The 14,735-nt window shown below is 34.5% G+C and overlaps 1 protein-coding gene and 1 non-coding gene across 2 annotated transcripts; one reads left to right on the forward strand and one right to left on the reverse strand.

Moving 5' to 3' along the window:
• Nucleotides 1–831: 831 nt before the first annotated feature.
• On the reverse strand, nt 832–938 carry LOC139850825 (small nucleolar RNA R71). Its single transcript, XR_011760203.1, has one exon. It is a non-coding gene; the product is annotated as a small nucleolar RNA R71 (small nucleolar RNA).
• A 9,180-nt stretch (nt 939–10,118) lies between these two features.
• On the forward strand, nt 10,119–11,349 carry LOC139849923 (uncharacterized). The gene is made up of 3 exons (XM_071839535.1): nt 10,119–10,599; nt 11,190–11,201; nt 11,288–11,349. Exons 1-3 carry the CDS (start codon nt 10,119–10,121, stop codon nt 11,347–11,349), a joined length of 555 nt encoding a protein of 184 aa, XP_071695636.1.
• The last annotated feature ends 3,386 nt before the right edge of the window (nt 11,350–14,735 follow it).

The raw sequence follows: 14,735 nt of genomic DNA on the forward strand, positions 1-14,735 counted from the left end.
TGGGCTTTCAATTTAAAGGGTCCTGGCTACCTGCTGCATCTATTGGTTATTCGAAACGTGGGAAAAATCAGAAAAGTCTATTAATTTGATAACTTATATAATTTTTATAACTAATAGCATATTCAGTGAATGCACCGAGCAAAACGTTCACCACCTTTTATACGTTCACCACCTGTAACTCGATCAAGACATCTAGCCAATATTGTCGCCGTTGATTTTTCTTTAGAATCATCATCAAGTCGACCAAGTACTCCAATTCAAATTTCCGATAATCCATTTTTTGAACCAAACCTCACAATTGAGAATCCGGAGGATATTCAGGGACAATTCAGAGATCCTGAACCATTAATCTTTCCTCCGGAACCACCAATCATTCAAACAGAGATTGTCGAGGAACAAACCATTAAATCAGAATCATCTAGTGATTCAGATTCAACAAATTCAATCATGGAGAATCTGAAACCTCTAAGTATGGAAGACCGAATGAGAGCCACACGTACGGGCAAAGGTCACGCCATTATTAAACCAGACTTTAATGTGCCAGATTATGAAATCAAAGGACAAATCCTACACATGGTAACTAATCAATGCCAATTTAGTGGTGCGCCAAAGGAAGATCCAAATGAACATCTTCGTACCTTTAATAGAATCTGTACTCTATTTAAAATAAGAGAAGTGGAGGATGAACAGATATATCTCATGTTATTTTCCTGGACTTTAAAGGGAGAAGCTAAAGATTGATTAGAATCGTTACCTGAAGGGGCGATTGATACATGGGATGTCTTAGTTGAAAATTTTCTTAAACAATTCTTTCCGGCATCTAAAGCTGTAAGACTTCATGGAGAAATAGTTACGTTCACACAAAAGCCAAATGAAACATTATATGAGGCATGGACAAGATTCGGAAAGTTGTTGAGAGGATGTCCTCAACACGGTTTAGACACTTATCAAATAGTACAAATATTCTACCAAGGTATCGACGTTGCTACACGAAAAGACATCGACATAGCAGCTGGTGGTTCCATTATGAAGAAAACCGCAACTGAAGCTCACAAAATTATTGATAACACAGCCTCCCACTCACATGAGTGGCATCAGAAAAAAGATATTTTTCGTTCATCTAAAATGGCTAGAGCCGATTCTAGCCATGACTTTGATTCCGTTTCCGCAAAAATAGATGCTTTCGAGAGACGAATGGAAAAGATGAATAAAGATATTCACGCAATACGAATCAGTTGTGAGCAATGCGGTGGACCACATTTAACGAAAGATTGTCACATCGAGCAAACGATGGAAAAACGAGAGAATGTTTCCTACATGAACCGAAGGCTGGGAAATAATTATCAAAATAATTATCAACCGCCAAGGCCAAACTTCAATCAAAATCAAAACATTCTTTACAATCCAAATGGACTAAACAATAACTCGTATAACCAACAAGGTCCGAATAACCAACCAACTCAAAACAACACTTTCAATCAACAAAGACCTAGCTTGTATAAACCACCACAACAAACCGAAGAGAAAAAGCCAAATCTAGAAGAAATGATGGCAAAGCTAATGGAATCTCAAACACAATTTATTACAACTCAAACCCAAACAAATGAGAGGTTTGATCAGTCATTAAGAACTCAACAAGCTTCTATTTTGAATCTAGAAAAACATGTAGGTACTCTTGCTGGCATAATGAGTGAGAGGGAACAAGGAAAGCTACCGAGTAATACTGAAGTAAATCCTCGGAATGATAATGTTAATATGGTTTCAACGAATTCTGAAAAACCAGCACAAGAAGATGGGAAGGTTTTAGATGTGAGTAACAATGAAGAAGTTACAACACCACCACCACCACCCGAGTATGTAAAGCCAGTGGTGGCACCATACAGACCACCCATCCCGTTTCCAAGAAAAGGAGTTGAGTATGAGCAAGTAATAGGTAATAAAGTTTATGATACCTCTGGAAAGAAGAAGAAGAATAAGAAAGTGCAAGAAACAAAAACCGTAAAGATAAACCCGGTGAAGACAGTTCCATCAAAAGTTCCACCCAGGTTGGGTGATCCGGGTGAATTTATTGTTCCTTGTCTACTTAGTGATTATGTCATGTATGATGCACTAGCAGATTTAGGTGCGAGTGTGAGTGTTATGCCTCTTTCATTATATAAGAGATTAGGAGTAGGTGAGTTAAGTCCAACAGAGATGAGTGTTCGACTTTTTGATCAAACCATTAAGCACCCAGTTGGAATTGCTGACGACCTACCCGTTCAAGTAGGTAATTTAACCTTTTTAGTCGAATTTATTGTAATTGACATAGAAGAGGACCCAAACATTCCTCTAATTTTAGGTCGACCATTCTTAGCATCTACCGGGGGCGTTATTTGATGTAAGAGAGGGTAGAATGACACTTAGTAATAATGAAAAGTCGATCACCTTTGTGAGTCGAAAGTCTAAATCTCCACCAACCAAAACCGTTGAACCGACAAAAACGATATGTAAGAACCATGTTGTTTTACCAACTCCAACGGTAGTGCTTAGCAATAATAAAATGCCAAAGTGTGGGGAAGATGAAGTAACACCTAATGATGACCTGATAACAAAGAACCCCGTTGTTGATACAAAATTAAATGACTCCGTTATTAACAGTTCAATGAAGAAACTTATTAAACGGATTCGCGATGCTAGAACCAAGGGGAACTTTAAGTTATGTAACCGGTTAGTATCCAATCTTTCGCCTAAAGAAAAGGCGAAACTAGTTGAATTTGTGGAAGTTACACAGGAATCCGACCAATGGCTAAAAGCAAAAGTCACAGATATGCAAGTTGATTATGGTCCAAAAGAAATTGACGATGAAGTTAATCACAAATTCGACACCACAGCTACCTAAGTGTGGGGAGATTCAAATGTTCTAAAAAGAAAACGTTGTCTAGAGTTAGTTGTTCTGTTCTCGTGTAGTTCCGAGAATGGAATCCGATTGGTCTTTTCCACTAGTAGACACTAAAGAACTAGTTTTCTCCCCCCATTCTGAATTTTTGTTTTGTAGGTTTTGTACGCATTTTTTTAAATTTAAGTTTTGTGTGAATTTAAAAACAAAATTTACTTTATTTCATTAAGTTTAAAAAATGATTTCTAAAATTCATCGTAAGTTGAAGACTAGGTCATGGAACCGAAATTGCTTTACCCGAGGGCGGGGCGAAAAATTTTGTTATCATTATTTTTAATTTTATTGATCTAAAGTATACCAAAAAAATTTAAAAAACCCAAAAATCTTTGTTTTTAAAACAATCTCTTTAAAAACGACAAATTTTAAATTTTGTCGAGGGACGGACTAGATAAACGTACCGAAACTACCTAAAGTAAAAGGAAACAAAATTTAAAAAAAAATTTATTCATTTAAATTGTTTTAATAAATAAAGGTTTTATAAAATATATATATATATATATATATATATATATATATATATATATATATATATATATATATATATATATATATATATATATATATTATATATGTTTGTAGTTTATCTTATGTACAAAACAGGGTAAAACAACGTACTTGTAAAGATTAATTTCAGCAAAAGCTACTAATTTTGACGATAAGACGCAAAACATATGTGAAATTACAACAAAAGGAATAAACGATGTGGCGCGCCATCTATCATTCGACGACCTTAGTAATTACAAACTCGGTATTTTTAATCACTTTTCTACACTAATCACCCTCATGAATTTATAATTATAGTCTGATTTCATGCAAATGAGGGCATTGCATGATCTCAAGTGTGGAGAAGGGTTATAAATTCTCTCGGGTTTACACTTAGTTTATATGCCAAATTTTGTGAAAATTTGAAAAATTTTCAATAAAATGAATTCAAAATCATGTTTATACATATTTATGAACGATAAACTAGGTGATAATACCGAAATTATTGTTACCTCGGAGATAACATAAATGGAGAAACAACCCAAAACGTCAGAATTCATTTAAAATGGAATAGAGGAGAATAAAAAGGCAAAAAAAAACTAAGTGTGGGGAGAATGTGCCAAGTTATTCAATAAAACTATCTATCACATGTTTCTGTAAAGTTATTGCAGGTGCTTCGGTTTTGGACTAAATGAACTGTTTTACCCGTTTATTGTAATTCATTTAAAAGAAAAGATGGATCTACACGATGAATCAATTTCATCATTAAAAAGAAGTATAGTCTTCCGAGAAACCTTAAAAAGTTTTCTCGAAAATCAGCTGGAAATCCACGGACCTCAGCATCAAACAGGGTCGCCAAGTGGTCAGACTTATCCTAACCATGAGAGGATCTGTCTCGTAAAATGGGTAGGGCGCCGTGCAAATTAGCTTGATAAGACTAATGAATCAGACCCCCAGAAAAGGATAATCTCCTTAAAGATTAAAAATCAGCTTTTAAGCCTGATATTACTCAATCCTTGAGATTGACTTTTAAAGATTGAGAATTCAAACTCATGGAATTCGATGATATCTAAACTCGAGCTTGAACGAGAAAATATTTTGATCAAATTAAAACCGATTTGTTTTCTGAAAACCTATTTTCAATGCGTTCATTACCATTGAACGTAAAATCCTAGGAATTCACCTGGAATTCATTAGGTCACCTGAACCAAATCGGGTGTCAACCGTAAGAACGGTGGTTGTATAGCATGGTCGAAGACAGGACCTTGTGCCAGACCGAAAAACTATAGGGTGATCTTTGCTATTGCTCCTACAAAGGATAGTAATTGCATCCGACACGTTGTGGACCATGAACATCTGCATGTCATTAGACATTGCATTAACAGTTGCTTGTTCAACGCTTTCCTTTATAACCGGAGGGTAGTTTACCGAAAGGTAATATACGGAACAAGTATACTGGACGTGTGCTTTCCTAATACAAGGTTTGCAAGTGGGTGACACAAAACCGCAAGTTTTGAGCTAAAATTTTCAAATCTGAAACCCACCAAACCCACAAAAACAATTTGCAAACACCGGTGAAGGGTTATTCCGGAAAACTTATCTAGGGTAAAAGCTAGAATGAATTTTCAAAAGATCAAATGTTTTCATAAAGATCCAATTTCCTTAAGGATCTAAATTTTTATAGTCATGTGGGACTGTAAACTACATCGTTACTATCATTGTTTATACCGCCGTATCAAAATCACTAATGTATAAAGTTCGAAGAATAAAGAAGTGATTCGTGTGATTTAATTTCAAGTTATGTATTGCTTGAGGACAAGCAACACTCAAGTGTGGGGATATTTGATAGTGCTCCAAACGAACATATATTTCATAGCATTATCCCTCAAGAAAGACAAGCTTTTAGTTGCAATTGTTCTATTTACAAGTGATATTCGTTTAAATAATAAAAGGTGAAGACAAAAGACAGATTCGACGATTTGAAGACGCAAACGACCAAAAAGCTCAAAAGTACAAAGTACAATCAAAGTGGTTTAAATTATTGATGAGAAACGTCTCAAAATTACAAGAGTACGAGCCGCAAAATGAAAAATACAAGATATTAAATTGTACGCAAGGACGTTCGAAAATTCGGAACCGGGACCAAAGTCAACTCTCAATGCTCGACGTAACGGACCGAAAATTACAAGTCAACGGAGTACAAGAATATAATATAATATATAATTAATTATATTATATTATAAATATTATAAAAATCCAGCAGCCCAGGTTTTGAAATCTTTGTGAGCTGGAAAAGCAGGCCATGCGACCGCATGGCCTGGAAGTGCAAAAACCATGCGGTCGCATGGTGCACTGTAGTACAAGACATCCTATAAATTTCGCGTGTTTTGGCCGAATTTCATACATCTTTTTCTTCTCTTCATCTCACACGTATATATATATATATATATATATATATATATATATATATATATATATATATATATATATATATATATATATATATTATAATTATAATTTTAATAATAATAAGGGTATGTTAGCGAATGTTGTAAGGGTTTAAGTCGAAATCCTGTCCGTGTAACGCTACGCTATTATTAATCATTGTAAGTTATGTTCAACCTTTTTAAATTAATGTCTCGTAGCTAAGCTATTATTATGCTTATTTAAGCCGAAGTAATCGTGATGTTGGGCTAAATATTTAAGACAGGGTAATTGGGCTTTGTACCATAATTGGGGTTTGGACAAAAGAACGACACTTGTGGAAATTAGACTATGGGCTATTAATGGGCTTTATATTTGTTTAATTAAATGATAGTTTGTTAATTTAATATAAAGATTTATAATTGGACGTACCTATAAATAACCATATACACTCGATCGGACACGATGGGCGGGATATTTATAAGTACTAATAATCGTTCATTTAACCGGACACGGGAATGGATTAATAGTTAATGGACTTATTAAAACAGGGGTGAATTATATACAAGGACACTTGGTGTAATTATAGTTTAAGTCCCCAATTAGTTGGAATATTTGACTTCGGATATAAGGATAATTTGACGAGGACACTCGCACTTTATATTTATGATTGATGGACTGTTATGGACAAAAACCAGATGGACATATTGAATAATTCAGGACAAAGGACAATTAACCCATGGTAATAAACTAAAATCAATACGTCAAACATCATGATTACGGAAGTTCAAATAAGCATAATTCCTTTATTTCATATTTAATTGCACTTTTAATTATTGCACTTTAATTTATTGTCATTTTATTTATCGCACTTTTAATTATCGCAATTTTTTTTATCGTTATTTACTGTACGCTTAAAATTAAGTTATATTTATTTTTAATATTTTACATTAGGTTTTAACTACGACTAAAGTTTTAAAATCGACAAACCGGTCATTAAACGGTAAAAACCCCCTTTTATAATAATAATAATACTACTTATATTTATATTTATATTTATATAAATATAGTTTAAAAAATATAGCGTTAAACTTGGCTAGCTCTCTGTGGAATGAACCGGACTTACTAAAAACTACACTACTGTACGATTAGCTACACTGCCTATAAGTGTTGTAGCAAAGTTTAGGTATATCCATTCTATAAATAAATAAATAACTTGTGTAAAATTGTATCGTATTTAATAGTATTTTGTAGCAAATATATAACTATTTCGTATATGCCTCGCACAACACCAATCACCATTGTGTGGATTCCATGGGTGTTCGTGCGAAAGCAATTAAAGAAGCAACTCTTTATTTGATTGCTAAGTGGTCCCTGCTTTTTTAAATCTTAATCATACACCCAACAAAAGATTCATCATTTTGGGGGAGAAATACAAGTTGGTTGATGTTCAGAGATGATTTCTATACACTCAGTATAGGACTCACACTTCAAATAATGACTTCAAAACACTCCGTATTGGACTCTGATTTCAAAGAAAAAGTCAAAGCATTATGAACCCTCTCATTGTAGCCTCTCTCGGCTATTTAGTGGTGAACACGGTGTGCCATATTCGTGTTACTCAAGCTGAACACGGTATACCATATTCATCAAAGTATGTCCAAAGAAGAAGATAGTTAGGCTAATCAGCAATCAACTTCGGAGGTTAAATACTTTTAAGATCATCACAACGGTAACATGATTAATCAACAACTAAGGGAGAGATTGTTAGTATAGCAATTTCAGTAGTTTAGATTTTGTTTCAAAGGGTTGTCTGTTTGGGGGGGAGCTAGACAAAGTAATGCTTAGACAATTGATGACTCTTGTATATGTACGTTGCAAGACTCGAGTTTAAAGAAAGAATTGTTTGATTGGGGGGAGCTAGATATTCAAAGAAGATCCTACATCATATGGGGAGTTATTCGAATCATGCTATATAAACCAATAGCATTCAACGGATATCTAGGGAGGAGATTGTTGTCTAGCAATCGACAAAGGTTGAAGTTGATAAAAGCTAATAGCAATTGATCGAGACTTTGAAAGGAAGATCCCATGTACTTTCAGGGGGAGCTTCTAGATTTTCGACACTTTGCCTCAAGTCAAGCAAATTCTACAAGCTATTCACAACGGATATCTAGGGATGAGATTGTTGTCTAGCAATCGACAAAGGTTGACGTTGATGAAAGCTTCAAGACATATCGCAACTAAGTCAAGGGGGAGGTTACTCGATAGTGATCGACTGTGATGAAGTTGGTGATTTGATAATTTATCCCGCTGTGCACCACTCTGATAAGACCTTTGAAGAATCAAGATGAAGATCAAATCTGGGATTCAAGATTCGACGGCACATACTTAATTTGTATAGGAATTAGTTAGTTAGCTCTATTGATTCCTTTATGTAATTTTGTATGTAATTTTTGCATGTAAACTTGACGGGGAGCAATTTTTGAAACATAATCTATCTCATGGGGGGAGATTGTTGACACCCTAAAACGAGACAGATTATGTTTCTCATCCATGTAATGTGGGTCTTATATATGTGGCTATATATAAGACCCTAATGCTCCATTTGTCAAGTGCTTGCCTCATTTGAGCCCTTGGTATGTAATAAAGATGTTGACCATTTAACTATTCCTCTCAACATTCATACCATGTTCATCAATATTCATACACATTCATGTTTTCGGGACTAACATATATCATCGGCAAGGTAATAACCTTTGGTGTATTGATTACCATTTACATCAAATGGTGCGGATGGAGTTGTTCCCGTCTTTAATGCAATAAAAAGAGGAGACTGATAAAAAACAATTATGTCATTGTTGGAACCTGTCATCCCGAAAAAAGCGTGTCATATCCACAAATCATATGAAGCCACAAAAATTGGTGGTTCGGTAAAGTAATCGTTCCACAATCGTTCTGTAGCTGACTCGCGATCTCTCGTAATGTAACCTCGAACTCTAGGAATACAAGGCACAGACTCGACTTCAAATTCTTCGTCCTTTTCTTGAATAAGTTGGATAATTTGAAGATCCTCCGAATCAGAATCGAATCCAAGTAAAAAGGATGCCATAATTATTTAGACTAGACTGTATAAAAATTGAGAAAAAAGTTGATTTGGTGTGTAAAAAATGAGTTAGAAATGAGGTATTTATATACAAAAATTATATATTTAAAAAAAAGGTGTAACGACATTATAGCCGTTTGAACAACCGTCTGTACACGTGGACCAACCAGAACTCGCCACCCATAACTGACGTTTTTTTTCCGTCACCATCCTAACTAACGCCCGTTAACTGACGCTCGTTAACTTTCGTCGGTTCCCGTAATGTATAAGTGTTCTTGTATACATAATATAAAAAGCAATCTATTTTTGTGTTTTTAGTAATTTGTTTGGTATTTAACTTAATATTTAATAAGACGAGTTTCAAACATCGCACACTTCTTCATCATTGCTTTCTCTCATTTAACTTTATTCCTCTACAGCTTTTCGAGTGGGAGGTATATCCATCATGCCGTTTGAATAATTTATGATCACATTTTTATGTTCAAAACTTTTATTATTTTTTTCATTTTTCAATTGTTTTTTTTATAGATATACAATTCTACATGAACACTAAACTTGAACATTAAATCACTACTTCATATATTACATTTTATATTTTTTAAAGAAAATTTGATTTATCACCACTCCATGTGCTTAAACACTCTTTAGCTAGCGTTTACATACAGGGTGATGATATGTACACAACCTAAAATTATTATGTACACAACCATTATGCTTTACAGTATTGTACAGTACAACACTGTAAAACATGATGGTTGTGTACATAACAATTTTAGTTTGTGTACATATCACTACCCGAATTGTCAATATCTAAACCGGTAAAAAAAACTAGGTAGGATAATCCGTAACGACAAGAAACTGAAGAAAAGACAGATTTCGTATAATCGCATTAAACAAATATGTCTTGTTGTATGAGATGTGTCCCTCCACGATTTAAAAAATTTAAGAATGGGCCCATTTGAGAGTCCACACTTGTTATGGTGCGCCACAAGTCCATCACCAATTTACCACAAAATTCCCTTCCCATATTATGGATTTTTTTTCTTTCTATTTTTTCCTTTTTTTTATTATCTACTATTTACGACTTATTCAGAGAAAATAAACGTATAGCAACTTCATTTGATGACCACATTAAACAAATGAAGATTAAAGCCAACACATAGAAATAACATGGTGCCGAAAAAGGTGGATGTTTTTGTGTGGAGGGCGGGGCGAGAAAGATTGCCCGTGTTGGTTGAATTAGACAAACGGGGTGTCGATCTTGACTCCGTCCTTTGTCCTCTATGCGGTGAGTTTGTTGAAACGGTTGATCATGCACTTTTCTCTTGTAAGTTGGTCCGGGTAATTTGGGAAAAAATCTTGGCTTGGTGGGGAATTGCTTCGACTAAGGTGAACTTCGATAGTTTGCAAGGTGCGGTCTCATCCTTGAATTGTTCGGGTGCGGGTATTAAAATATGGCAAGGCTTGGTGTGGATAAGTATGTACCTTATTTGGAAAAATAGGAATCAAATGGTCTTCAAGAAATCGAGTTGGTCTCCTCCGGTCGCCGTAAATGATATCCAAGTAAAAAGCTTCGAGTGGATCGCGATGCGTAACAAATTAAAAAAATCGAGTGACATGATTGGCTCCACAACCCTCATGCGTGTATTTTGTAATTTTGTAATTGTAATTTTCGCGTTGTAATTGTGAGTTGGTGATGTTAGCATAGGATTCTAGCTCGGTATCGTATGTTCAACATCCTTGAGAACTTGATGTATATTTCGCGCTTTAATAATATTAATAGTATTGCAGTTCAAAAAAAAAAAAAAATAAATAAAGCCAATATTCCATAAAGCCATATAGCTGCAAAAAAAAAGCAATGAGGTATCAATTTTTCAGATATAGGTTCCTTACCTACCATTTAAGAAAAAAATTTTGTTTTCCTCTCAATTAAAATATTTTGGAATATCAACTTCCATTTGCAGATCACCAGAGGCGGAGCCAGAATTTGACGATAGGGAATGCTTCCTCGACACTTAAAAGAGGCAAACCAAATAAACTAAAAAAATGCCAATTTCCTATGTATAACCTATTTACTTGTTTAATACATATACAGATAAGTACTTTACGAAGCTTTAATAATTATTAAGCAAAAAAAAATGCTACTGTAAAACTTGCCGTATGAAAACTGATATGGTCCATCTAAATGCTTGACAAGTAAACTTATACAATATGTTTTAGTTAATATTACTTCGTATTCAGGTTGGAAGATAGGTAAAAACAATTGGTTTAAATTAATAATTGATGGAGGCTTACTGAAAATAATCTAATATGGGCTATTAATATTTCATTGGAATTAGGTCTATTGAGGGAGGCTAAGCACCCCTTTGTCCCCTCCATGTCTCCGCTAGCAGATCACTGATCACAAGTATTACATGAATTAGAAATGTACTGATAAATAGGCCAAAAACTAAACAATTAAACATTTTTTCTTTTTAAACTGCAGTACGGGATTACTCAAGGAGTAATAAACCACCCACGCTTACAGATATTTTCATATAAGCATCCTACATACAGTGGCAGAATTAGAATTTTTTCACCGGGGGCAAAAAAAAAAAAAAAAAAAAGAAAAAAAAAACGTAGCAATTTTTTTAAACAAAATATGGGGGTTTTGGAACAAAAGTTGAAGGGCTTGGGGGCAAAAATTGAAGGTTTTGGTGCAAAAGTTGAAGAATTTTTGATAAAATTTGAAGGTTTTTGGGCAAAATATGTAGCTTTTGGGATAAAAAAAATTCCACTAGAGGCAAAGTCGAAAAATTCAAAATTTTTACACTGAAAAAAAAAAATCAGTGAGGACGGGGCCTCTGCCCCAAGTAGTTTAGTCACTGCCTACATATCAAGTGCATTTACAATAATATTTTTTTTACCAAAAATAAATGATAATCTTAAGATGCCGCCATGTGACACCGAAAAACTCATAAGGGTTTCAAAATTCTATCAATTGGATTGAAAATGGGCGGTGGTATGAATGTGTGCCGCCATTAATCGGGCGGCAATCCGTGGTGAGATGAATGAACCCCTCCATGTTGAGACACCTTATTGGGACCATTCGTATGCATGGGAATAATGTGATGGTCAAGGATATTTAAACCTGCTGACTCGCTCGAACCACTTATTGAATTGTTTGACGGAAGAGAAAGAGAGAGCACGACGAAGATCTGGGGCTTTTGTATTCGTACATGCTTACGAATTTATTTGAAAATGTTACTGAAAATTATTGTACACACTACACAACTATGGTCAATAGCTATTTTGGTAAAAGATCGCTATTCCATGGAGTACTCGGCCGGGCTTCTCAAGGAGTACTCAGCGACCGGAGAGTACTAGGGTGTTGACCAAGTTTGACTTTGTCCGATTTTGACTGTTTTTCCAAGTAATCCCGAGTTTTGGTTGAGTTTGACCGAGTATGACCAAAATTTGACCGAGTACTTGCGGAGTTTTAGAAACTGAGTCCTTGTTGAGTAATTCCGAGTTGCAAAAATCGAGTACCCGTCGAGTAATTCCAAGTTGCGCAACCCTGTAAAAGATCAAATATTGTTTTATGTAGTATATATAGAGTACAAAAAATAAACCTTGATTAAAAACGCCAGCTGTGGTGACCTTGGATGGCTTGAAAGCAAGGGTGGTAGGCATTGGTACGACATTTGAAAATTGAATCTTTGTAGGGTTTTTCGGATTTGAACGGTCGTTGGGAGGTTTCCCACACGGGGGTTTACTTTGAACGAGAGGAAACTTGTACACAAAACTCAATTGTTCTTACCCATCTGCAAACGAAAATTAGTTTTACTATATAAAAATGTGCTTTGCAAGCAAGTTGATTGATAAGAAATCGATCTTTTAAAAAAAAATTTAGATTCTAATATGATTTGAGTACCATAAAATGATGAAGATGACAATCTTGTTGCGTTGAAGTGAACGGTTTCCCAATGTGGCTTACGACGTCTGCGTCTAACATTGTGATCAGAAAGACGACTACGACAGTTTCGCTTCTTCACATCAAACTCTAACGGACCATGACATCCGTACGACGTACAAATTATTTAACAACAAGTTTATTATGAGTTGAATATATATTACTATTTGTTATAAACAATATTAGAACCCACCGTAAGTATGAAGGCTTGATTCAAATAAAAGGTGCCCAAATGGGCGGGGTGAGCAGGTTGGGTAGTTGGTCAAAACAAGTGCGGGTTAAAAGGTTGACTCATAATCCTTATTTTCGAATAGTTGATGTTTGAATATGATTGAATATGAAACTATACATATATAACATTTATTTATAGTTCTTCATTTAACTTATTTGCGGTTCATGTGTTAAATTTTGTTTTTATTACTATTATATAGCTTATTTGTAGTTCTTCATTTAACTTTTCAATTACTCTGTAGTATATTAATCGATTCTATCATAATAGCTCAAATGCTAAATTGCTATTAGAAATTTATTTAAAGAAACTCGGTAATTCGCTGGTCTTTAACTAGTGTAACTTTATTTGAAACCTTCATACGGAGTAATTTTTTTGATATATTTAATAAAGCTAAAAGCTACAACAACAACAACAACAACAACAACAACAACAACAACAAAACTCAATCTAACATAAGTGGGTATGTGGGAGGTAAGTCATTTCTCCACCCAGAGTGAAATACCCCAAGAGTCGAGAAAATCCTCCCTCTCAATGTTCTATAGAGAGATTGCTTTCGAATGGACCTCCGGCCAAAAAGTAAGTTAAAAAATGTGAGACGCCATGAAAATGGTAGAATCAAATTTTCATGGGTGTTAAACCTCCCCGAAGTTTAATTCAGGCTCTAATCGACAGTCGACTCCTTATTTTTTCTTTAATATACCATAGACTCCTTACTTTTCACCTATGTTTTTTTAGCTATTTATGGAAGTAGACTACTGGGTATTAATTTGGACAATTCAAAAAGAAATACTAGACTTTCAAACTGGGTATTAAATGGGACGAGGGAGTAATTTAGTTATAATGGGTCTTAGCTTGATGCCCAGTTTTCAAAATTTAAGCCCTATTAGCCCAAAGTGAGAACCCTTTCATCTTGTATACAAATTTCAATCCGTTTAACAACACTTCACACCTAAAAAATCAAATTTTCTTCATTGGGTTTCATCAAGGGTTGTTGTAAGTTTCAATTCAGATGGCTAATTTTCAAAATTTTGATTCAGTTTCACCATTTGCTACACCAAAAACGAAAACCAACAAAAGAACAGCACCCATTAAATGCTTAAATCTTGATGACGAGGAGGATTATACTAATGATGCTGATAACGTCACCCCATTAAGACCCATTTCCTGTTTAAAACGTAAGTCAGCGATTAAAGTTTATGACGATAAAGAAGATTGCTTTATTCTTTATTTTAATCCAGATGAAGATACACTGGAGTTTGATAAAATTAACGATGAAAAGGGACATCAAACTAATCCTCAAGTTTCGCCAGATGTTTGTTAGTTGCTAAAAAAGAACAGGTTTTTATTTTATTTTTTCTTAAAACCCTAATATGTTCAAATTTTTTAAATTTGTAAAGTTAGTTCGATAGTGTTAATTATGGCTTTTTGGTTCTTATGTATAGGTGGATTGCATAGATTACCCACATACAAGACATTTATGTGTCAAGCATCAGTTTCAGACGACACCCCATAAAAGCTGCTGTAAATTGGTACTTTTTATTAGTTGTGTTAATAAAATTAAGATTTTTGCATAAATTATATAATAATCCCCCTTCACTATGCA

The sequence above is a fragment of the Rutidosis leptorrhynchoides genome, chromosome 5, assembly GCF_046630445.1.
Source record: "Rutidosis leptorrhynchoides isolate AG116_Rl617_1_P2 chromosome 5, CSIRO_AGI_Rlap_v1, whole genome shotgun sequence".
In the NCBI taxonomy this organism is placed as follows: Eukaryota; Viridiplantae; Streptophyta; class Magnoliopsida; order Asterales; family Asteraceae; genus Rutidosis; species Rutidosis leptorrhynchoides.